This window comes from Rattus rattus, chromosome 4 (genome assembly GCF_011064425.1).
Source record: "Rattus rattus isolate New Zealand chromosome 4, Rrattus_CSIRO_v1, whole genome shotgun sequence".
In the NCBI taxonomy this organism is placed as follows: Eukaryota; Metazoa; Chordata; class Mammalia; order Rodentia; family Muridae; genus Rattus; species Rattus rattus.
Window position 1 is genome coordinate 153,607,401 of NC_046157.1, and position 26,550 is coordinate 153,633,950.

A 26,550-nucleotide genomic window follows, 5' to 3' on the forward strand; every position below is an offset into this window, starting at 1 on the left:
TTTCCTACTAGTGAGTTCCCCTAGTACATCTGGCCATGCCCACACTGGAGACGAGGCAGGGGTCTTTAGTGTAAGCTAAAGTGAAGTGTGTTTCTGCTGAGTTCATGATATCTGTGAAGATGATACCGTGTTATTTCCCTAGGTGTGGCTTCATTGAAAGGCATCAGATGACACAAAGGCATTCAGAGCCATAGCTTCTAATGCAGATTGTAAGTTCATTTCTATTCTGTGAGTCACACAGCAGGACCTTACCTCACTGCCCAAGCAAATGGCATCCGATATTTCCCCAATTTGCTGCAGAACTGCCTATTGGATTTTAGAATCTTCTGTGCAAACTGAGGGGAAAAAAGTAAATGAAATATTATTTAGGGATAGCCCATTACAAACTGTACATATGAAATAATAATGATTATTTTTTTCCATTTTATTGTCTACTGAAATCCTATAGAATTTCTCCTTACTGGCTCACAGATTACACATGAGACCCACTGTGTTCAAGTTACTGTAGAATTCTTGGCTTTCTTTTTAATTTGAAAATTCTCAATGTAGAACATTCCCCAGTCTTGAAATATCAACTGTTACCCACTCCTCTCTTCTTCCTCCTTCCTTTGTACCTAGCTAAGAGAAGTTAAAATCTTGATTGGAAAGTTATCAAATTTATATTCATGATTGGTACTAGATCACATCTTTTATTCATCAGGAGACTTTTTCTGTGAAGGGCTGCACGGATCCTGCATTCTCTGTCACAACTTCCCAAATCTATTACTGGGAGAGCTGGGAGGTAGCCGTGGGTAAGCACAAGAAAGGCTTCCATTTTCAGTGCTGGAGCAAACCCAGGGCTTCACACATTTTAGGCAACGAATGAGGTGTGATTGACTGTCAATAAGATTTTATTTACAGAAGTCGGTAACAGGCAGGATGCGGTGCGAACAGATAGTTTGCTGAACGTAATATGCAATTATGTACTATGATATTAAATATGTAAATCTACAGCCTAAGTCATTGCACATACTCAAATTCAATTGTTTTGCATTATTTCCTTGATATGTTTCATTTGTGTGGCAAATATAGACTCTTATTTATTTTAATAAAGAGTGATATTCCATAGTTTGCTTGTTTGAAATAACAAGGTGACAGAATGAAGAAAACAGAGAGCCTTCTCTGGCCTTACTCTGCAGACATCCACACTCTCCCCATCTCCAGCTTCCTGCACCTCCCTGTTGTTATATTTATTGTATGATCATCTGTCTTTGTGATTGAGCCCATTGTTGGCTTGCTGATATCTCGGCAAATTGCCTTCACTTGACCCTGACTCTTAACTTTGTTATTATAAATACTTCAACCTTTGAGGTTAAATTTATTTCTACTAATAGATTCATAGGCATTAGAGTCTATGCTGTTGGGTCAAAAGGACATAAACCCAAAAGTGTATAAAGTTTCTGGTAGATAGTAATTATACTGCTAGGTTCATGTTGAAAGTCATACATTTATGAGATTGCATAATGCAGGAAGGCAGCATGACTCGATCTCTTGGAAAGCGACTGAAAATATCTATAAAAAAAATAACCACTACCTTGTTGGAGTCTGGATTCTTGATGTAAGGTTCAGTACCACTTCCGATATTTCCCATTAAGACTTTTTCGACTTTGGCCACCAAAACAATTTCAGAGTGTGGATCACTCACAGAGAAGATAGCCTATGTCCAAAGAGAGCAGCAGATAATAACTACCAAAGAAATCACCTCAAAGACATTCACAGATGCCATTTAAAAACATGACAGCTTTAAGGAATTTTAATTTGGGAAAATGCCCATCCCGTATGGACTATTTATTGTTAAGAACAATCTAAAGGGCAAGGTTTTTCTATCCCATCACAAGTAAACAAAAAGCGCAACCTGCTTTGGGAATTTTAACCATTCCTCTGGAAGGCCCTTTATGTGAGGTTCTTCTGATTGTCTCAGTGTGCCAGGGTCAATATTGCCGTTTTCCAAGGCTGGTGGGGCCCCGGAGAGCATCTGCCGGACAGCAGGGTGATTTAGGTCCGTGTGGAAATCCGCAGAGATCTTCCTGTTATCTCTGAGGTCGTAAAGCGCCACACTCACAAAAAAGGGCTCAATCTGTGGGCAAAACAAAACAAAAACCAGATGGTTCTGCTGGTCCACCAGTTTGTGCACCACCACACTTCACAACATAATTGAACAAAAGGAGGAAGCGATCTTTCTAGAACCCAGTGCAAAGTACCCAGCATCCCTCCCTGCAGCAGGCACCTCCAAGCCCAGGGCTCAACTCTTTTGTTTCTTGACCCTAGACACCTACCCAAGTGTTCTCTTCCGCATGTTCTACCACCGCCATATTAAACTTGAACAGCCTTCTAGCTGCTTCTCTTGTACTCAAAGAAAACACCCTTTACCGAGTCTCTAGAGTACCCCGAGAAACATTTCACCAGTCCAACTTCTTTTCGGATTTCTCTGTCTTTGTCTCTCTGTCTCTCTCCCTCCCTCCCGTCCTTTTTTGGGGGGAGGGGTTGTTTAGAGACAAGGTTTCTCTGTGTAGCCCTGGTTGTCCTAGAACTCGATCTGTCGACCTGGCTGGTCTCAAACTCAGGGATCTTATCTCTGCCTCCCGGGAGAGAGTTGGGAGTAAAGGCATTTGCTACTCCTGACTAACTGTGTAGCCCAGGATGGCTCAGACTCAGACTCATGATCCTCCTGGCTCTGGCTCTTTCACCAAATTCTACCCATGTGCACCATCACACCTGGAACTTTTCAGATATTTTAAATTTACAGCTTGATAGTAACAACATGTACTGCATATCGACTTGGTACTTCCTACTGTTCTATGTGCTTTTGTTCATGAACGCGAATCTGTGACACATAGAGGAGGATTGGCCTGTGAGAGGGCCTGCTGTCAGAGAAGATAGGAAGTCTCCTGAAAAGAAGACAATATCTTAACTGAGGGTTTTAAAATGATTTTAGTCTTGTTATCTTCTACTCATTTGGAAATTCGCCACATGCCTAGCACCAGGGTCAAAGTTCAGCAGCTGTGATGCTAACTTTAACTTCTCATGACCCTAAGGCTACTATTTCCCCTTATCAATAATACCTGTAGATGTGTATTCTGAGACAACCCTCCAGGTCTTGCTGTTCTGTGACTGAATCCCACCAGTCTTAGTGACCGTCTGAACTCTCAGTGAGATGACCACTGTGTTGGCTCCCAATGGTCCTGTTCTTCTTCTACCAGTCTTTGTACAGATGTTTGTCAGGATGGCAGGCAGATGATGACACTCTCCTCTTTGTCATTTTTATTTATTCATTCTCTTACTAAAGTGAAGTTCCTGATTGCCATTAAATTCAATAGGTTTTACATAGTTCTCTCTCTCTCTCTCTCTCTCTCTCTCTCTCTCTCTCTCTCTCTCTCTCTTTTTGTCATCTCTCTCTCTCTCTCTTTTTTAAGCCAGAGTTTTTCTGGGTAGCCTTGGCTGCCCTGGAACTCACTCTGTAGACTAGGCTGGCCTTGAACTCACAGAGATCCACCTGCCTCTGCCTCCCAAATGCTGGGATTAAAGGCCTATTCCCACACTGCCCACCACTCCAGGTTTTAGTTTTTAAAGGTCATTCATTATTTCTAGTGGTGCTCAATTGTTAAGGCTCTGTCTCAATGTAACTCCAATGTGGCTTTGGCAGGGATCTATTCCTTCTTTCCTTCCTTCCTTCCTTCCTTCCCTTTTGTATTTTTGAATGTCAAACCTATGGTCTCACCCATGCCAGGTAAATGTTGTACCATTCACCTGATATCACAACTCTGTAAAGACAAAACAAAATGTGATACAAAATTTTAAAATGCTGCCAAAATATTGTAGAAACCGAAGACAGACTTGAGGGATAAAGAATGGTTAACTAGAAAAGTGTCACAATCAACACAAATTAAGAGATAGGGGTGCAGGACAGTGGTGGAGTACTGACAGTATGTGCACATCTGTGGTCCTTCATAAGGCAAAAAAAAAAAAAAAGGAAAAGTGAAATAGCATGGGTTAAATTAGGCAAAGTAAATAAATGAAGGTATATATACTTGAGTACACATTGCATATACACACATACATGTATGTGTATGTATGTATAATTAAATATACTAGATAAACGAACATGCATGTGATTTCGTAGCTGTGCAATTAAGTGGGGGTTATAAACAATTGTCAGTAACATTTTACTTTGGGTTTGTGCTCCTTAGTTGTGAATTGGAGTTTGTCTTCTATGAATAGGTAAGTTATACAGAGGACTGCAGCCCAATTAATGCACTGTTCTACAGAGCGGTGCTGTGAGTCTTGTTAAATAGCTCCTGTCCTTTGAGATGTATCATTGTGACAAGTTTGTAACCAAGGTGCTGTTCAGTTATTTAATGATAACAATGCCTGTCAACTCCCTCTTTATTAGAGATGGAATTCCAAATTAAAATAAATTTCAACATAGCCTTTTTGTGGCTACGGAGATGTCTAAGTCAGTGAAGATCTTGCTGAGAGATCATGAGGACCTGAGTTCAAACCCTTAGTACCCATATAAAGGCTGGGCATAGCTGCAGGCAACTGTTATCCTGGTTAAGGGGAGGTAAAGACGGAAAGGTTCTTGGAGATCATTGGCCACCCAGTCTTGCTGAATCTGTGAGCTCCAGAGGTAGTGAAAGACTCTGTCTCAAAGATGGAGAACAACACCCACCATTGACATCAGGCTGCCATATGTATGAACTGACTCATATGTGATCATGCATCTACACAAACATATATACACAATATCAGACACATGTACACACACATACACTCACGCTTATTTAAAAGTAATTATCAAGAAAAAAATGATTTTAGTAATTTAATTTAGTTTAGAAAAACTCTTCGTTTGTGGTGATTATAGTCTGCGAAGACTTGAAAATGCAAAAATAGATTAGTGAGGGGCAAAAAACACTTTGAAGGTCAAGATAGAAAAATCATTTTTTCCTGAATTGTTGAGTTTTGACTCTCATTTCCATTTGTTGAATAGAAATACATGATTTCTGTTAATAACATGTCAGAAATTAAAGCTCCTGTGGTGATTCATTTATTTTTCCAATCTACCATTGCCACAAAAATGTCAAACCTTACTTTTCTGAATGGCTGGCTTTCAGGATGGATTTGTTTAACAAAACACCTTCAAAGCCCGACAATTTAAGTTGTAGGCTACTGAGGCTTAGGCTGATGAATTCCCTCTGAAAATTCAGGAACAGGAACATTTAAACGTAGATACAATGAAACTGCTTAATTAGCTCGGATTGTTGGAGTCAATTCCCATTTTCAAAGAAATATGTCATACTATAAAACCATCATCTAGAAGTCGATGTTCTATTTGATTTACCGAAAAATTGCATGCTGTCAAAGTTGGCCTCCTTATCACAAAAGAGTCTTTCGTGGAGGCTGTAGACACTCGTGTATGAAATGCAGCAGTTAGCTCTCCTGAGATGTGGAGAACTGGCCTTCAAAACATGTCCATCAAAGCAAGAATGACATTGAAGACTGTCATAAATGAAGGAGTGCCGCTGTATAAACACACAGAAGTTTCCAAAAAACAATTTCACCCAATGATTAAACTGCCACCAAAGTGAAGCCACTTTATTGATTTTTATATGATTACTAACACGTGCAATGAAATTATTTGTTAAAAGTAATTTCCTACATTATTTTTTAAACATCTGCACCCAGTCATGAAAGAACACATGTGGTATGTACTCAACTTTTAAGTGAATATTAGCCAAAAAGAAGCTTGGGATACTCACGATACAACCCACAGACCATATGAAATCCAAAAAGAAAAAAAGACCACACCAAGGTCCTACTCAGTCCTACTCAGAAGGGGGAAGAAAATAATCTCCGGGAAGTAGAGGGAGAGGGGGATCTGGGAGTGAGAGAGGAGGGGGAGGGAAAAAGGGGAGGCAGTTTAGAGATGAGGGAGAAGTACAGAGAGTCAGGAATTTGAAAGTAGGTGTGTAGCAGTGGGGGAGGGGAAACTGGGTGTAGCCACCAGAAAGTCCCAGATGCCAGAGATCCAAGAGGTTCCCAGGTCCCAACAGAAAGGATATTAGCCAAATTACCCAACAAAGGGGAGATAGAACTTGTAGTGACCATATTCAGGCATGAGGGATGGGGCCACCCACCCACCTCAAAAACATTAATCTAGAATTCCTCCTGTCAAAAGGAAATGCAGAGACAAAGAGTGGAGCAGAGACTAAAGGAAAGGCCATCCAGAGACTGCCCCACCTAGGGATCCATCCCATCTGCAGACACCAAACCCAGATACTTGCTGATGCCAAGAAGTGCTGACTGACAGGATATATATAGCTGTCTTTTGAGAGGCTCTGACAGAGCTAGACCAATACAGATATGGATATACATAGCCAAACATTGGACTGAGCGTGGAGACCCCAATGGAGAAGTTAGGGCAAGGACTGTAGGAGCTGAAGGGGTTTGCAACCCCATAGGAAGAGCAACAATATCAACCAACTAGACCCACCCCACAAAGCTCCCAGGGACTAAACCACCAACCAAAGAGTACCCATGGCTCCAGCTGGATATGTAGCAGAGGATTGTCTTATCTGATATCACTGGAAGGGGAGGCTGTTGGTCCTGTGGAGGCTCGATGACCCAGGGTAGGGGAATTCTAGGGTGCTGAGGCAGAAGTGGGTGGGCTGGTGGGAGAGCACCCTCATAGAGGTAGGGGGAGTAGGGAGGGGATAGGGGACTTGTGTAAGGGAAACTGGGAAGGGGAATAACATTTGAAATGTAAATAAAATAACCAATAAAAAATGAAACAAAAACCATAAACATTTGTACCCATTGTAAGATTACTTAAAAAACATCATTTAGATGCCCCAAGTCAACTAAGCCTCTTGGCCTAAGAGACAGAAAAGCACACCTAAAAAGCCATTCTCAGGAGGCTGGAGGGATGGCTCATTAACCAATGAGCACTGGCTGCTCTTGTAGATGACTCAAGGTAAGCATACACACATCCATAAAACATACCAGTGCACACGAAATGAAACAGAATCAAATAAAAAAATGTTTCTAAAGAGCTACTCCATTGAGACTTGAGTAAATTGAGTCATGTAGTTTCTGAACGTGGTCTACGTGGGAAGAGTCCCATGTCTTTGGCAGTGGAGTTACATTGTCTCTGGGAGCTTCCATGGAGGTTCCTCAGGGGAAGGCAACTACTTGTATGTCCCAGTCTATCTTTCTATCAGGGAAGGCTGTGCTCTTGAACTACACATGCAGCTTTCAGGAGAGACACCCCTCGAATGGTGAGGGGTATTAGCGATATCTTCTTAGCCAGGAAGATCGGTCAGATCAACCCCGGTGACCAGTGGGGAGGCTGGGGTGGAGGACCAGATATTACCACAGTCCCATGGCCCTCACATCTAAAAATAAACCCATTTTCTTTGACTTTTGGTTTCCAGAATGGATTTTTTAAATTGCGCTGGATGTTCTAGATAAAAAGAAAAAAAAACCATAGATTTAAATTATTTATATTTTTAGTATAGATCAATGTATGAAATGATAAAGCCCATCTATTTTTATGTAGTATGGTGCCTAAGTGGCTTTACAGTTTGGATCAAGTTTTCTTAAATTTTCAACTGGTTTCACGAACATTTACATTCAGCATGAAAGCATGGCCAGGCTCCTCCTACTATCTTTTTCTACGTGCAAAGTTCACCTAACCACTCCCATGCCTACTGACCTCTCTTCTTCGTGTTGCATGGGTCAGGAGCATCCCACAGAGTGGGGCTTGTTCTCTGTCAGCTTCTCACCTCATGCTTCTCTGGTTTATCTCTCTTCCAACAGCAGCAAATCCATCTTAGTCTTTTGTTGGTAGCTTTGCTAGTCACATGTAAATGTTTCACACCAGTTCCCTCCTATCTTAGTGGTTCTCTCCAGGACAGTGTCTAAACTAGATCTTGAGATCTCTATTTTCATTCAGAGTCACCTCTTTGTGCTGAATGAGTGCTTCATTGCACTGAGCATTTAAAGCATCCTAGAGATTACTTATCTGTTATGACCCACTGCAATGGTCACCTCTCTTGTACACCTTTTACATAGGGGAGAGTGAGGTAAGACACCCGACCACATGGTGCAATTCCTAAGTGGAAAAACAAGAGGATCCAATCCAAGTTGTCCATCTCAGTGAATTCTCATCGTCAAGTAGGATGCAAAAATATGGATCTATCCTGTTACTATGGCAGCATGTAGGATGCTTAAAGAGAACAGAGGTGCACTCTCTCCAGTGACTCACTGTGCCCCAACTCATCAAGTTCGTTTCATGCATGAGGGAGGCCTGGGTGGGACAGGATAGGACCAAGCAAGTGAACAATATCACTCCTGCCTTCTAAGATGCATACAGCTTGTTTATCATGAGCATGAAAATCAACTTTCTTTTCTGGGATGCAATAGAACAATTGAGACTTAATAGAAGTCACATGATGCATTGGAAGAGGATGAAAGAAAACACAATGAAAGGTTGGCTAACATTTGTTCCAATGGTAGGGTGACGACGAGTGACCTATTTTTTTCTCTGCAGTTCCAACATTTAGCTTACTTTTCCCCACACACATTCACAATCAGTCTAGAATTGCCCACTATTGTGTTCCTACTAGGAGGAGACTTTCCAGAGAGTTCCCTCTATAGGAGAAGCAATTCTGACTGTGTATTAGGTGTTAAAAAACACAGTGAGGCACCTTTGTGATACCTGCCATTGTTTGTGACACCCATATTTTTACTTAATGCTTCTTCAAGATTTCTATACTTGCTTTATCATTTAATCATATTCTGAGCAGCAATACAATGAAATCTTAGGGTAGATTTGTTAGCTGGTTTTCCTCCAAGTAACAGCAAAACCCAAATGTCACTTTAAAAGCCATCTTGAATGGTGCTCATGTACTCACCATCCCAAGCACTTGGGGAAGTAGAACCAGCAGGATCCTGGGTTCTAGGCTAGCGTGAGTGACTTAGTAATACCCATCCTCATAAAACCAAAGGCCAGAGCTCATGGGAGAGCACTTGCATACTACTTGTTAAGGCTCCAAGACCTAGCCTCAGCACCACAATAAATAAACAAATGCCCCCTTCACTCTCAGCAGACAGACAAATCACGTTGTAGGAAAATACTGTGCTGACCATGTATGAAGGACTCCAGAAGGCTGGTCCTTTGTTCTATCTTAAATGATAAGTTAAAAGGAAACTTTTATATCAGTGTATAAAGGACACTTCCTCAGGATTTGTGCACCTTTGCAGTATGAGAAGTGCTGGCAAGCACCCTCTCTGCACACTAGATGCTAGATCCTGGGGTTAGCAGGGGTAGAAAAGTTTGGGCTAGGATGGGATAGCATAAGCCTGGTTGTATGACAGAATGAGAGAGAAACTTACATTGGTTACAGGATCGTTTTCGTTCTCTGTGACGCATCCCTGAAGATTTAAGTTGAGAGCTCTACAGATGATCATAATTCTTTTGGCAGCTTTCTCTTCAAAGGGTTTGATCATAAACTCGTGTTCAAAAAGGTCCCTTTTTTGAAGCTTCAGGGTCTAAAAAAACAGTTATCGAAAGTCTTTGTTAACCAACACTCATTGTGTAAAAAAAAAAAAAAAATTTAAATTAGAATCCACAGTTATGTGGGTCAAGTTCATCTCTGCTCAGAATCCTGACTTACGTCTATATCCGGGTCCAGGGAGAACAGATTGAGCCTGTCCGTGTTTCGTGTTGTTTTGACAGTGTCTTCGGTTTCTGTGAGGTACTGTGAAGAAACCCATGTTAGTCCCTGGTGTCTAGACTTCCCCATGTAGCCCTACAAACACCCACAAAGGACAAGACACAGCCCTTTAGTTTTATTACTCTGAAGTCATCCATCAACATAGGGCAAATCTTACAAAAGCATGTTCTTAATTTCAAGGGTTGTGTCATGTTAAGTAAAATGCTTAGGTGGATGAAAAATTCAAGATTAGTTCTTAGTCTAAGTCTTAAAGGAAAGGATTGCCATGTTTTCCACGAAAGCAGGGAGTAACTCAAAAGTGTGGGCAAATACATTGTCAACTTCATTACTTTGGCGAAGTCGGGATGTAGGCTGTTCTCTGAAGAATCTGTTTCCTCCAGGGTACATTCACAAGCCATAGAATTATCCAGTGGATCTTGAAAAGACAGACCAACACAGGTTATTTAATAATATGAGTCATAGATTTTCCTCAGGCATAGTCCTGGATTAGATTCGTGAGATCAGAGGGACTTTGATGAGCCTAAGACTTCCTTTTGTCCTATCTACAATATACCAGCCTGTTAAAGCAATCAGGAGTTGAAAATGAAACTTCCTGACAGTCATTTTAGGATTCTTACCATGCTAACATAGCATATCACAAAGCTCTTTGGATCCTAAAGATGCTAACATTCATAGCTTGTCTTGACTTCTTTCAACAATGCTTGATAACATTTCCTCAATTATGTAAACGTTTTCTAACTTCAGGGGGATTTATTTAGAGCCTATCTTTTAGCTGGAGCTAATTAAACTCTGTAGAACACTGCAAACATGAATACTCCATTTGACAATTAGTACGTAATAAGTTCATGTAAACACTGGCTATGGCCTATGGCAGTTGTGGGAAAACCAGTGATGATAGCTTTCTTCCTCATTGTTGGTGGGGACTTCTTCCCTTTAGGAGGCAGGCAAGTAGAGTTTAGTGATGACTGTACTGTGCTTTCTAATTCACAGTTGTCTTGAAATAACTCGAAATGTCTTTCTTTGGGAAACACTGACTGAGTCTGTGGAAGAGACGCTCCCATCTGCATAAGTAAGACTTGACTGCTACATTTTCACCTTTTTCAATTTTCTTTTCCCATCTCCTTGACTACAATGGGTAGAATCTTATGAGGGAACTAGGCTGGAAAAAACATATTGTGAGTGTGTATGTATGTACATGTTCATGTGTGTCTGTACATGTGTATATGTGTGCGTAGGAGGTTAGTCTGATGCTACCTGTATTCAAGTGCTAAATTCTGTACCCCAAGGTTTGGTTGTTCTAAGACAAGTGGATCCTCATGTACACCAGCTTTTGTTGTATAAATTCTGCCTTACCCCTCCCCCCCAAGTTATCCCTGATTGGACTCCTATAGCCTGTAGCTGGGCTGAAGAGATGAAGGTGGGTCTTTGGGTCTGGACTTGGGGCCTCAGGCAGGGATCAGCAGGAGAGGGAGGAAGGAAAAGGGAAGAAAGAGGTCTCTATCGTGTAGATGGATCATGAATGTTGGCCTTGAGGTTTGGCCTGTCAGAGTAGGAACAGCACAGGGAGAACATGGCAAATGTCTCTCAGGGTTATTGACAGGGAAGTAGATAAAACAGCATAAAGGGTTGATATCTGCCCAGCTCTAGTGCCTTTAAGCTTATTATAAATATAAAAGGTTTTGTGTCTTTTTATTTATGTAAGAAGTATAGGGCCTAAGTGGGGCAATCCCTACCCTATGATACTTACAACATGTGTAGGCCAGAGGACAATGTCCATTGTCGTCCTCAGTTGCTCACATCTTATATTTTTATAGATCAATTTTTTAATTGGCCAATTTCAGATGTGCATGTAATATGTTCTGATTATCTTTGCCTACTCTTTCTCATCCTGTTCAGTTGCTACCATACCACCATTCTCAGTCCCTTCCTCTGATTCATGAAGTTTGTCTTATTCCCCACTTAGCAGTTAAAGATCTGTGTGACCATTAAACCTCAAGTATTCGTTAGTGACCTCCCACCTTAGGTCATGAGATAGGTCCTGAGCTCACTGAGAAGGACAGACTAGATGTCCAGAAAGCCCCAGGGATGGTCCTGTCTCAACCTCCCTAGCACCAGGGTTTGTAAGTGTACACCATTGTTTCCCTATTTTCACATGGGTACTGAGATCTGAACTCAGATCCTCATGCTTGTATGCCAAGTACTTTAGTGACTGAACCAATCTTCCAGGTTCATTTCCTTATGCAAACATTATGACATGTGATATTGGAACTTTCACATATCAGCTGACCCCAAGACTGTCAAAACAACATGAATAACAGATGCCTTGTAGCTAAGAGGAAGTGTCTCATGCTTGTCCTTACAGACAATATGTTTCATTTATGAAATATAACGTAAAGTCCAAATTCAAAATGCACCTTCTATAAGATATTCCCATCAGAAATGTGTATAATTTTTGAGTTATTGGACTATGAGATCCATCTTTGTTGGGTGATGTCCTCCAGTCCCTTCCAGTCAATTCAAAACTGTACCACTGTGTAGCAATTGTGATGACCCAGTTAAAGTAAAGACCGGGGGCCAATTTCTTAGAGCAGGTAGCTCAAGAATGTCTGAGTCCAGCCTGACAGGTCCCATAGCTACCAACTGTCCAGGTGAACTAAACCCTTAGCCGAAGAAGGGAGACGATGGTCTAAGCTCCTACCTAGGCCCAGCTCGGCAAGCTCTGCACTCTTCCTTCCCTGGAGTGGGCCCTCAGGACTGATCTGCAGGATGCGGTTAAGGGTGTGGATCCACTCGTCCATGTCTGACTCTGTTTCAGCTGCCAGCACGAAATAGGTCAGGTCGTTCATTTTCAATTCAAAAGCATATTTCCTCAGCCTGTTATTCTGTGGCACAAAGAGAAAGAACTTTATAGTAAGCTGTGAGACAGAGAGACAATAATGTGGTCTTGGGCTTCCAGAGTTTCCATCTAGGCAGGCGGTGAAAACAAAAACCTTACAGAACAGAGCAGAACTTTAGAGGAGTTCAATCATTTGGATTATTTTACTTTTAAAGAACTTTTTTATACTGAAAATAGTTTATGTCTGTTTTTGTTGATTGGATGGCATTTTGACTCAAACCTTTTCTTCTTAGGCCCAAGAGTGAGTATCCTGGAGCCTTCTTCAGATAACTCCTTTGAGATGCCACTTTCATTTTGTCTCCTAATTTCTATCTGCTACTCATACTAGTACGTCTTCTGACCCCCATCACACTCTGGAGACAGCATCTGCCACACTGCTAACAACAAGCTACACCATGTCTTCGGACCCTAGGGACATTTCTTACTTTGCACCTTATTCTATCTTTTAGCATTCTTGGCATGTCAGTCATTACTACATTAAAATAGATAAAATAAATTAGTAAAATAGATACATTAAAGTAGGATACCCCTGATTCCCCGGACCCTCGCTATACCTGACTTTCTTTCCATCTGCCAGTCTCTGTCTATTTCCATACTCCGATAGCTCGTCCCTCTTGCTATTTCTCCAAACAAAACTGGCTTTGCTTAAAATTCTTCTCACTCTCATTTAGTCTAAAGGCTCCGAAGATCATCCATACACAACGATGCCAAGCCAAGCTGCTCACTCTTTTTAATTGGACATCTCTACATTGTATTTGTTGCCCAACCAAGGAGGCCTTGCTGTGGTTCCCCGAGTTGCTCATGTAATATCACGCTGGTTGAAATGAACCCCCTCCCAAGCGTATTCTCCAAACACAATGAGCAGGCATTTACTCCTCACGTCCTGACATGATTAATATGTAAAATGAATTGGAAGTATAGACTTCATTCTTTTTAAAAATCTTCCTTGACCAACATACATATCCTTAAAACATACTTTTGTGAGGGTTTGTGTAATTTAGCAGGACACTGTTTTTTTTAACAGTTCACACAGGGGTCAAAACAGATATAGCTTATAAAGGAAATGAAGTAAATTAACTCTTAAAACTGATATTTTAGGGGTTGGGGATTTAGCTCAGTGGTAGAGTGCTTGCCTAGGAAGCTTAAGGCCCTGGGTTCGGTCCCCAGCTCCAAAAAAAAGAACCAAAAAAAAAAAAAACTGATATTTTACTGGGAAAATTGTGAAGGTATATGTGATTGAAGGAATGGCCAAACAAACAGTTGAAAAATAGAATATTTTGTTGTGAATAAAGTTAAGATTTGGGCTATAAAAGGAAGGACATGGAGAAAGAAAGCACACACAGGAAGAGGTGTGAGTTTTATATATTTTAACCACAGATGAGAAATGTAAATTCAAAATGGAATCGGTCCTGAGTAATGGCATAGGATTCTAATGACAGCGAAAAGTCATAGAGAAAAGGGTCCTGTTTCACTTCTGTATCTGGGATCCTACTGTCACCTGTTCAGCTGAGCTGGGTGACCTCTGTCACCGTCACACACTTCAGAGGTTTTCATGATACAGAGAGTCACAGCTTTTCTATGTATGAGAGAACATACAGTGAGGTAACACATGAGCCTTGAGACAATGTAAACTCCAGAAGTGAAGACAGAAGGGCTGGCAATGAAACAGATGAAAGGTAAGACTGCTTCCTAACGTGAGCCTGTGCTATTTTGTGATGCCTTCCCGGGAGCTCATTGCTCCTCTGGGTCACTGTCAAGGGCTATGCTTGCTTCAAAATGACTGACTCACTCACACGCCCGACTCTCTAACAGTTCACAAGTCCTGAGTGCAGAAACTCACTTTTTACCTTTGGCATTCAGAGCGCTGATTGACGGTATACTGCCACAGAAGAGGGGTTCGCTATGTTGGCGCTCTATACTGGGCAAAGCTACGCTTGGTCTCTGCACTTGCAGAATGGGGGAGATAAATGTTAATCAGCTAGCCCTGGACATATAAAATTGGAAGATCAACATACTTAAAGTTTGTATGAACATTTTGAAAAAGAAATACTAAATTCTGTAAGGGCACAGAATAGAAAGTAAGCAGCCTCAAATCTAGTATAGAAATTTAGTATCCAGGGAGTTTAGGAATGCCAATGCTCTAGATGCTCTACTCAGGACGAATGGCAGACATCCAGTCTGACAAACCCTTCTGGTAAATCACGGTGCGGGACGGTCTCTAGGACTGCCTGAGACTGACGGAACAGGATTCTGCAGGCAAAGACAATGGGGCTGAAAGTGGGTTTCCTATTGCTCCACATGTCAAGAGGAGTAGAACTGGACACTCAGGAAAGAAGTAGGGGTATCCAGAGTGTGGGCCCTAACTTCTGCTTGGATGCTGTCTACATCAAAGTATAGCACAATGCAAACAGATCCTCACGTTATTTGGAAATTCGATACTGCGGAATCTGCTGTCCCTCACCCGAGGCTGGAAATAGCATGGGCTACCTGTAAAACTACCTCAGCTCTTCCTCTGGGTCTGAATTAAAAGTGGATCCACCTGCCATGGGCTTTGAAATCCAGTTTTAGAAGTAAGACTTGACTTCCTAAATTGCATTTGTACTTCAGATGAATTGACTATGGTTGCCAAAGTTTTAATAATTCAAAAGCATCATTAAAATACATATCTTTAAAAAATTCAGCAAAGCACAATAAGCTCTTGCTTCTCAAATGGGATATGGATACACGAAACGGGCATTGGACTTGCGATTCTGAGGGAGACAGAGCTGCTTACAGTGGACATCAGTTTATGGCAGAGTTGATGGTGATGCTGAGGGTGATGCTGAGGTGATGCTGGGGGCATTTCTAGGGGCAATGCTGGGGCTTTCAGCCACTAGCACTGTTGAGATGGAACCTCAGACTTATGGGATCCCTGAGCCATTTTCTTCCATGTTGGCTAGACCTGAAATGTGGAGGTGAATGGATGGCTATGCGGATAAGCAAGTAAGTGAATGACTGAAGGACTAAGATTGGGTAATCCCAACATAAATATTCCTTAGTCCCAGGATAAAAGTGAGCCAGAAATCTGTTCTATATTGGCCAATAATGAAGACATAATACTGTTTATTGATAGTCTAAAAAGAAAAAACATGGTGAGGATTTTGTTTGTTTGCTAGCATGACTCAAGAACCTGAAAATCACAAACATCATTTACTATTTCTGAGAAAGAATTGACATTTTCCTCTCCTTGGAGTCACCCTTGTAATGTATGTTTTATAATTCCAATAATTTTTCATGGGAAAAATAATGGTATAGATTGAGTACAAATGAGGTGAGCTAAAATGCTATGTTCACTAAAGGGTTTATAAACTTGAACTCCCAAAAGATCTTAGAAGTCAGGTAGCACTTACCGAGGCAAAGATTTTATTCATTTTATTTTTTTTTAATTTCTTTTTATTCAAGAGATACTGGCAAAGATCCCTGACAAAACAGATCTGACTCATCCTAGTTATTCATTTGTTCCATGCTTTTGTGTACGTGTGATTCATCCTCAGGCACAAAATGTGCCCAGGAGCTTACTAGAGTGTTGGTTAAAATTTGCATGATCTCTTCTGAAATTTCCTTCCTAGATGTAAAAAGGTGTAACTCAGGGAGAGCTGTGATATAAGAACTGGGGCTACCAGAAGGTGACAATGTCCCTGATCTGTATGTCCCCTCAAAGAGATTGACCTCAAAGTACTGGAGACCCCTCCTTCCGTAAAGGGAAATGATACTGCGAAAAGTCTTGATTTTCAGTTCAGGGACCTATTGATGGACTCTTTAAAGGACACCCGTGTAAAATCCATCTTGCAGAATCCTAAAGACCCGGATACTTTGTAGATTCTTCTATGCGGTGACTCCAGAGGAAGATCTCAGAAAGGTGACGTGTGTGAAGATTAGCTTTGAGATGTTCTATGTAAGAGTTATCATTCTTCTGCATGTCTAGAACCTGGCAGAAGCTGTCATTCATATCGCCACTGGTCCTCTAGGGATGCTGAGTGACAGCAGCCACATCGCTCTGACGGAAGCAATCCTGTTACTCTGAGCTCTGTCTCTGACTTTGACCTTCAGCAGGGAAATGTTTCCCGTGCTTCAACACTGTCCCAAGCCTAATACAGTCACTAAAGTACTGAAAACAAACGAATGAATTAGTGACTAAAGATATGGATTAATTTACATAATTAGGGATCAGTTTGAGGAATGCAAGTCACGTTTTACTAGGAGACTTTTCTACAGTAAGGTGCCTTTCTTCTAAAGGTGTGAACTATAAGCAGGGCAATCTGTGAAGCAGGGTGAGGACACACAGTCATGTAGATCTTTCTGAAGTCTTCGCACATTTACTTCAGTTTAATGTATGGGAATCCCGAGCTTAGAGGCCGAGTGAGCATCTCAGGGCTCAGGATGTCCTCAGCAAACTAGGATCGGAAGGCTGACCAGAACGGACCCTAAGCTTCCACTTGCTCTCTCAGGCTCTTCCTAAGACAATGCTTTAAAAGGGGATGAAACCAAACCTAAGTTTGAGGTGCTAAAGACCAGGCACTTAGGACAGACAGATCAGAACATACAGTGGCGGTGTGTGGAAATGGTATTCAATATAAACTGCCCCACTGTGAGCTTAATATATAAAGAAAGACTACGACAGACTTTTTAGAAATAATGACACACTGACTAGAGAAAACAAAGGAAAAAACGTTACAATTCAGCTCAGCACAATTATAAAATGTAATCAACGATCTCTGAAGTATTGTTAAAAGATTAGCTACAGATTTCAAGGCCAAAGAGCCTCCTTTGAGCGGCCAACAATAGACAGCCACAGCCTCTCCCCATTAGGAGCCTCATAGCCCTTTCCGTGTGGAAAGTCGGCTTCTGTCTAAAATGCAGTGAGCTTTCCCTTCTAGCAGGGCACTGAGAAACACTTAATTAATTCTTAAAGTTCAGCCTTATTACTTCCTGGAGGAGTTCCAGACTTTAACTGATGAAGTGTCCCGAAATAGTGTCAGCCTGAGAGGCTGCAGACAACACTATTGTGTATCTACGGATCTTAGTACCTTCTGTAGTTCAGGATGGAAACTCCGTTATGACAATATAGGCTCTGTGAGTGTCTGGAGTGTGCTTAATACAAAAATACATCTCGATGGTCCAGAGTCTTACTGCAAAATTTGAGGAGTGATTGCTACAATCCTTAATTGCTTCAACTTTTAAGTTAGAAAAAAACCTCAGATTTTTATGAGTTCTTTTAAAAAAAAAGAAAGGGCATCCAAATGTCCATGCACTGGGAGACAACTACAGAATTATTCTCCTTCTACTTGCCACATGCAATACTAAGGACAATAACTTGAAGATCGAGAGCTTCCATAACACGTCTCATCTGTAAACTCTTGGCAACCAAATCTGTGACCTTGAAGAAAATCTCCATTTCAAAGACAGATGATGCATGTGCACGGGGAATTTATTACCTGGTAATAAGGGGAGACGGTTTATAAAATATATATGTCAAGCTATGTGAATGACATGTCTTCCTGATGGATTTTATTAGTTCAGTGGCTTTCTAGGCTGAAGACTGAATAAGGGTCATTTTATTCTTGTGTTTGAAGAGATAGCCTGGTCTTGCTTTTACCTCAGGATTCAATGCTTACCACCCCACACATCCTTTATTACATAGTCTCTTTTTGTTTTAATTATTTTCGTATCCCTTCAAAGAATGCCTCTTTTCAAATATCAATATTCCTTTTCAATATCATAATATACATTTTGTCTGTCCTTCTACCTACCTCTTTTTGTTGTTTTTCAGGGAAAAAAACCAATAACAGTAACATTAGCATCATCATTATCAACAACAATAAAAACCCAATCGATTCCACTGTTCCTTTGTTTCTTTGCTTATTTCTTTATTTTTTCTCTATGAAAAAAGTTAGTTTAGAGGAAGTATGGATCCAGACTGTGTGTTTTTTTCAGCAAGTCCCAGATCTAGAATAGCTCTTGACTTATACGGACATATTCTAAGTGTTCGCTATATGCATCCTGCAACAAAAATAAAACCGCCGGGGGGGGGTGATTTTCACTCACCTGCACCACGCCTGTGCAGGAGTCCAAAAATATGCAGCCCTTGGGCTCTTTGGATATCTTCTCGTCTTTGTAAAAGTTCATAATGTAGGAGTTGTCAGGCAACTGGGTCAGCTGGAAGTAGCGCTTTTTGAATGACTAAAGAGAAGACAGAAGGAGCGAGTTTGACTTTCATTTCACTGCTACTCAAGGAAATGACAAGGCTTCAAATTAATTTCATCAGCAGGGCATTGCACTTAGAGCAGAGGCTCTGACTTCTGTATAAATAAAATGTTATGGAAAACATAAACGTCACATAATGGCTCCTCTCCATGCTGTGCCTTGAGAAGGGATGCGCAGAAAGGTGACAGATCCGGGATTAGTTTTGAGGTGTCCTTACCCGAACAGTGACGGTATTGTTCACAGTGCTGTTAAAATTCCCCTTGTAGAGCCAGCCAGACTTGAACACACCAGTTCCTCCAGCGCCCCCGCCGCCCTTGGATGATGAGTGGGATGTGGTGTCCTGAAACAAAAGCCGTCATTAGCATGGCAGCCAAGCCTTGTGGAGCCCAGATCTTAGACACTGCACTTAAGAAAAAAACGAGACTTCTCTTCCTCTTTGACTCATCCATAATAATCATGTTCTGTGTCAAAACAAACATGATTCATTTTGCTTAAAAGCCCCAACACAACCGGCTCCTGCAGCTCACCAGAAAGAGACTGCAAGGAAGCCAGTGCTGACAGGAACTAATTGCCCTCATGTTTAAAACCTGTTCCTTGCAACAATCACTTACTTCATCCTTATCAGCGTCTTCATGGTCAACCTCAAAGGAATGTGAAGGAAGTTTCTCTGGCTTGTGTTCTGCTCTGATATTTGAAAAAGAAGAGAGAGAGGGGAGGAAAAAAAGTCTGGTTTGTCATTTGACATCTTGCTTTTGTTTTCTGCTGTTCCCGAGACCACAATGACTCTATTAACATTGTTTCGGTTTTTGTAAGCTTTGCAACCTTAAAATCTGGGGGTTCTTTTTCTCTGGGAAGTGTTAACATTCCCTTTAAGACACTGTATCTTATCTCTACTAAGCGCATATTTCAAATCCAGGAGTTAAAGACTGATGAAGATTTGCGCATATCTTTTTGTATTGAATGAGATCAAAGAGGGTGGATGTAAATCTTAGTGTTTTGTCCCCTCTTCTCCGTTCTGAAGCAGGATAGTAAGCGATGTCACTTTTATGAGCCTTTCTGGGTCACCTGTATATAATACAGCCATTGTCACCTGATGGTTGAACAAGCAGCCTCAGACACGAAAGGACTTGATTCCCCAGAGGCAACCTATGTTTTGGCTTTCAGGTCATGTCATGCCCCTGCAGTAGTCACTCAGAAGCCCATTTGAATGGAGTAATGGCGGCTGCACGTGCTGTGTGCACCCTCTGGCATCATGGACATTTTAGATTCGGCTGTGGCATGATCGGACATCTCAGAGGAGCAAGCAGGCACACATGGCTTTGTATGTGCAGAATAAAATAAGTCTGAAGTAAGTTTTCCTTGGCTCAAGTCTGTCTCATAATGAATGGCTGGAAGAACCCAGACTCTCTGCTCAAAGTTTTAAGTTTTTGATTGCCAGCCCTTTGCCACCTTTTAAGGCATAAAAAAAAAATCTCACATGCAGAGATCCCATTTTATATTTTAAGATGACATATCATGTAGAATTTGAATCATACTATGAAAAATAAGACCAGAGGTGAATATGTTAATCCCATCACAGATCCCTTCCTGAGTTAACAATGTTCTGAAGATAAAGGGAGAGGGCTAAAGACTCCCACACTAAAGTTCCTCCTGTGCATCCTCACAGGACATCACCTAATGGATGTAAAGTGCTCTTTTATTCTCCCTCTGAAGACAACACAGGGCCTTCTTCCCTGTGCACTACCGGAAGTTGTAGCACAGAAGACAATCCCATTCATTGTTAAGCACTGACGATGTCTTAATAGATTCTCAAAACTTAGAAGACATTTACGTCCATCACTATTACCCACACCCCCACCATTTCCATTACCCGGTCCTGAAAGTTGCTGTGGTAAACACAGGACCTGAGGCTGAGGACTACAGATGAAGTGTACTGGTTTCCTTCTCTACTGCTTTGTCTGTGGTCTTCATAAAATCTCAAGACCTGCTGATCAGTACTTGGATCTGGTGAGAGTCTTTCTCAGCAGTAGAAGGGGGAAGAAGAGCTGTATGTAGTAAGTGTTATTAGGAGATTCCCCACTGGACCATATCCTGGCCCAAGGGGATAAAGTGCTTGTTGTGCTAGTGTGAGGATCTGAATTCCAAACCCCTGCACCCATGTAAAAGCCAGCTGTGCTTGTGTCTGACTGTTACCTCAGTACTGGTAGGGGTGGGTGAGCGATAGGAAGTTCTTAGGTGCTACTGCTGGTGACTATAGATACAATGTGAGCCCCAGGTTCAATGATCAAGCCTGTCTCAGAAAATAGGGCTGAAATGACAGAATAATACACCTGATGTGGACACTGTGGAGACTCCATTGCTTAGAAAAGAATGCCCCTGCTGCCCTGCCCCATGGAGGTTACCTTCTTTTGAAGTCTGGTATTTAAAACACATCTGTTAATACATATAACATTTATTTAAAAACCCAAATTAATTCATATAAAACCCCAATAACATATAATAGGCCATTCTTCACCCACAGCTTATTGATTGACAAGTTGGAAGATACTTAAAAATATAGACAGAAGTTTAGTATTTAAACTTAAAGTCTCATAGATTATTGCTCTTTGCCTAACAACAGATGTGTGGGGCTTCAGTCTAGTCTAATTTTGATATTTCACAGAGAAAAAATGAAAAATCCAAGGGCTACTTATATAAGCATACTAAAGAGATGGGACTGGAGGATGTCTCTGTGAAATAACTTCATCAGGAAAGATGACTTCAAACCACCACTGAAAACACTAAGAGTATAGAATCTTTCTCTTTCTTCTTTACAGAGCTTCAGATATATTCCAACTCCTCTGTGCAAATTGTCACAATGACGTTAACTTGCTCTGACCCTTTTGGTCACGGTCACCTTTGTGGGAAGTCATAGTAAGCAGTCTTCACCAGCATTACCTTCAGACCACTAGGAAATACTTCCTACCACACTCCATTTTTCTGTATTAGCATATTATACCCCTTGAAACAAGGAACCGGTCCTTTCACAGTTTTATTTGATTGACAAGATAAGGTCTTTGAATATACTACTTTTCTCTCTCCCTTCCATGAGAGGGGACATGTCATCTGGGTTTTAGGGACAAGTTTAAATGGCAAGTTGTGAGCAATTGCTTAGAATGTTTTATCTGAAACATGTGCATTATGGGATTTTTTAATTGATTAGGTATGGCAGTAAAGAGAGAGTGGAGGAAACTTCCATGTCAAGTCACCACACATGTATTTTTGTAAACTGTAGAGGGAGTGATCTTAAGAGCTATCACCACAAAAATGACGACGTGAAGTGATTCATTTCCTAGTCTGCTCGAGTTGACTGTTCCTCAATGCCTCTGTATTTCAGAACATCACATTGCACATGATAGGAACATACCCAGTGGGCATAGTTTTCCAGACCAGTCATTACTCTAAGTCACAGGATTCTTAGTTGGGCAATATCGATGACTACTTTTCTTCTGTGGTAGCATGCATAGCACTCTGAGTGCCAGCCGACAGGGGTAAAGCTTCCACGTCAGGACGATTTGTTTCTCCATGTTTTATAATCCTAAAATGTGGTATCTTCAGCAACAAGACTTTACCATAAAATACTGAAAGGTACCAAGAGCAATGAAAATAGTCTGGACCGGTCTTAGAAGACGCACCCAACAGCGGCATGGCTATTATGGGCGCAACCAAACACTTTTTAAAATCGCATTTAAGGCTTGCTCCTAAAGATGAAACACATACTAGACACCTTATTCAGGATAATAACTTGTAGTTACATAGGTCATAGACCTTAGGTGATAACTACTACTCTTATTCTGCTAAGTCGATAGAATATTCATCCAATTTCTAATGACTTATTCCTACACCAATAGATTAGTGTATTTCTCAGTACACATCAGAGAGCAAACACCTCCTTGCCACAGATGCCAGTTAACATGGAGACACACAACTGGTCAATATTCAGGGAATAAGAAGCTATGAGATACTCATCTCTTTTTTTTTTTTCCAGAGCTGAGGACCAAACTCAGGGCCTTGCGCTTGCTAGGCAAGCACTCTACCACTGAGCTAAATCCCCAACCCTGAGATACTCATCTCTTAATGAGACATCTATATCATATCCCCTCCTGCCAAGGCTCCGAGATCAAAGAGGGTAAGGAAGAGCTTTACCCTGAAAGACTGGAGCAAAGTAATATTTTCCAGGCTTAACAGGGTACATATGAACTTGCAGCAGTCACGGCAGCATGTATAAGACCTGGCTGAACTCATGCCAAAGAAAATCATAGCATGGACTGGGGAGGCAAGCAGGAAGTCTTACTCCCTACCACAGCTACTGAAAACTGATGGCTTCTGGGAAAGGGAGAGTCAGGTTCATTTGTTTGTTTGTTTGTTTTGATTTAGTTGTGACCCTGATTGGTTGAACATACTCTAGGGGATAGGACCACAGCCAAGAGTATTTAGGCGATAAAGATTGGACTCATTGGGTTTGAACAACAACAACAACAACCACAACAAAAACAAGTTGTGAATTCAGGAGGATTTGGAGGAAGGTCCAAATATTATCAAAATATCTTGTGTGAAACTTTCAAAAAATTTATACAAATAATTTGGAAAACAAAACCAAAGAGAAAGGAATGACGAGGTAAGTTGCTTCAGACAGAGCGATCAAGGTTGGCCACTTCTGGGATGCATGGCTTAGGATGAGAGTGAGGAACAGGAGGTCCTGTGAGGAGCCAAGGAAATGTCAACCCGGGAGAGACAAACATAACTGAGGTCCTGGGGAGAGAGCCACTTTGGAGCACCCAGGAATGAAAGGCTGTTGCAATAAGATATAGATAAGGGAAGTTAGCAGTGCAGGAAGAGCTTCTGGGGGCAGGAGGCAGGCAGTGTTTAAATCATTTCTGAGACTCCAAGCAATTGAGGACTCTTTCTTCCATTGGTCTCCAGGGCAACGCATGCCTTACCCTAAACTTAAAAGACCAACAGGCAGACCCGGTGTCCTTTCCTGAAGTCTACATGATAATTAGACAGTGTTTGCTCTCTCATTTAAGATAGCATTGAGGTTGTATCTCTGTCTATTGCCTTCAGATTTCAGCTTGAAGCAGCATTGGGTGGTCTCTAAGAATCTTTGGCGACTGAAGGTAAAAGATTGACCAGCGACTTCATATTTTGAATTTGAACCTAATGTGAGTATTAAGTTAAAGAGAATCTCAGTTTTTACCAAGTTTCCTATTATTGCCCCTAGAAGGATCATGAAAATATCCGAGTGCCTCTTTGATATTATCTGTGGCCTTAGTGCCCACATTTCACATGTACAGTGCAACCACTTATTACATACGGTTACAGGTGTTACATGAGAAAATGTATGCATCATACCTGGCATATTCTAACACTGAACAAATGTCTGTTTATCTATTTAAGGTGGGGTTTTTTCTGTTATATTGGAGACAGGGTTACAGATAGCCCAGGCTGGCCTTGAACACACTATGTAGATGGAAATGATTTTGTGTTCCTGATTAGAAACTCCTGCTCCCATGTCTTGAGTGTTTGGTATGGACCACCATGCTTAGCTTCCTTCCTTTAAAAAGAATTTCTTTCTTTTTATCCTCTGCTAAGTCTAGATCAACTGGTGATACTTGATTTGATCTTTAGCCAAAAAATACACAACTGGGAAATATTCTTCTTTCTCAGGTCAACTGCAGTAAATAAAGTCATTTGTTGTTTTGTTTTCTACATTGTCTATCTCTGTATTTTACCCATGCACTAATGAAATAAGCAGCATCACAAATTTTTATGTCATTTGAATATCCCAGGAACTCCAAGCCTAATGTTGATTGTGTGAAGCCTTACACTTCACCTTCTGGTGAAAATAATGTATTTCTTTTAGCTTGCATTTTTGAATGCATACTTGAAAAGATGCAGGGTTCTTAAGAGTTAAAATTAGCTTCACATGCTTGTAAATTCAAATAGTGTGTTTCACCATTTTTGCTTTTCCATAATTTCATCTCTTAAAATTTTATTTTTGTATCTTAGCAACTTGGAAAAAGAAGTGATCAGTTTAAATTGGTAGCAGACATAGGAGAGTTCTTCTATTCCAGGAGGCATTGAATGTGATTTACTTTTAACAGCCTCATAAGGTCTAAATAAATTAATCTGGTTCCACTACTGACCTAAATATGGATAGTCTTTAGGGGGCAGGTCTTGGCTTTGTAAAATCATTAAAAAATAATTCTACTATGCAATGTTGAAGTGTTCATTATTCTGGGGCATATACTAGGGAATTCTACTCTTTAAGTGATAGAATGTGTTTTATGTGATATAAGAAAAAATAAGATAAAACTTTTGCCTTTGTGGTGAACTTTCCCCTTTTTACTGTTCACTTTCATTTCCTTTAGATAATATCAATGAAATTCTCAACGATATTTCAGTCACTCTCTATTACCACGTGAGAGATATGTCTACTAATGATATGGAAAACGTAACTTGGCGATCATGCCCAGAATCTCTCCTTAGTGGACATACGTTCTGCATCTTTTGAATGGAGGGAAAACTCTGTGATCATGAAATATTGTGTTTTCTTCTTTCATGGCATCGTGACTAAAATAAGTTAGTATTTGGTAGTGAAAGTGCACCATGTAATAAGAGAGAGGAAAGAATTTTACTCAAAAGCAGGGGCCAGGCAAGATATTTCATTAGGCAAAGCATTTGCTGCTACAGAAGCACAAGGATTGAGGTTTCAATCCCCAGGCCCCTTGTGAATGTTGACAGGCATGGTACCCCCGTACCCCCCAGTAACCTCAGAGTTAGAGACACAGAGAGTGGGTAGATTCTTAGAGCAAGATGGGCAGCAAGAATAGCCACACTGGCAAGCTCTAGATCAACCCAGAGACCTTACTGCTATAAGTAGAGCAGAAAATAGACAAGGACGACTCCCAACACAAATTTTAGGTCGCTGTGTACACTTAAACACACATAAACATTCATGAGCACTGCACAGACACATGCAAAAATAACAGGAGTTGAATGTAGCTGCCTCGGTCTAATCATCGAATTCATGGTCTTTCAAGCATGGATACAACGTCCAAGTTAGGACTGGTTCTCAGAAAGAGAGGGAGTGCAGCTGATAGGGAGCGATTTGATTTTCAATCTTACCCAGACAAGTGTGTGACCACCACTCAGCCATCTTGAATGTAACCATTAGCTAAGAGGTCCCAGGCTGTGACAGGACTTTTCCAACAGAAGTTACAAAAGACGATCATTAAAGAGTCGTGAGTTTTACAAAATGTTTAGAAATCTGTGGGAGTTAAGGCACAGAGATTTCTTTGAAAAAAAAAAAGACTTCCTGTTTTGGCTTGTTCTTCACAGTGAGACAACTTCTGAAGTATTGCTCCTTCTCCTTTCGCTTCCATGTCACTTCCCCAAATGAAAGTTTTTTTTTTCTTTTTAAAGTGATTTTTAAAAGATGTTATACCCTGGGGACATTGCTAAAGACTTCTATCACAGTGAGAATAAAATCTAAGCTCTCCTCCAGGGTTCATAAGGTCCTTCGATCTTGCTCTCCTCCCCTCCAGGCCTCACCCCTCAGCCTCCCAGCCTGTCAGCCTGCTCAAGTGATCATACCAA

General features: G+C 41.1%; 1 protein-coding gene across 1 annotated transcript in view; it reads right to left on the reverse strand.

Moving 5' to 3' along the window:
- The window catches only part of Dock10 (dedicator of cytokinesis 10), a 249,623-nt gene that overhangs the window by 84,641 nt on the left and 138,432 nt on the right, over positions 1-26,550 (reverse strand). The window contains exons 5-14 of the mRNA XM_032901452.1: positions 19,524-19,596; positions 19,130-19,252; positions 18,754-18,888; positions 12,472-12,655; positions 10,103-10,188; positions 9,714-9,797; positions 9,433-9,588; positions 1,895-2,116; positions 1,574-1,696; positions 253-335 (exon numbers count right to left, since the gene is read on the reverse strand). Of these exons, the coding sequence (XP_032757343.1) occupies positions 253-335; positions 1,574-1,696; positions 1,895-2,116; positions 9,433-9,588; positions 9,714-9,797; positions 10,103-10,188; positions 12,472-12,655; positions 18,754-18,888; positions 19,130-19,252; positions 19,524-19,596 (1,269 nt within the window). The remainder of the gene's footprint in view (positions 1-252; positions 336-1,573; positions 1,697-1,894; positions 2,117-9,432; positions 9,589-9,713; positions 9,798-10,102; positions 10,189-12,471; positions 12,656-18,753; positions 18,889-19,129; positions 19,253-19,523; positions 19,597-26,550) is intronic.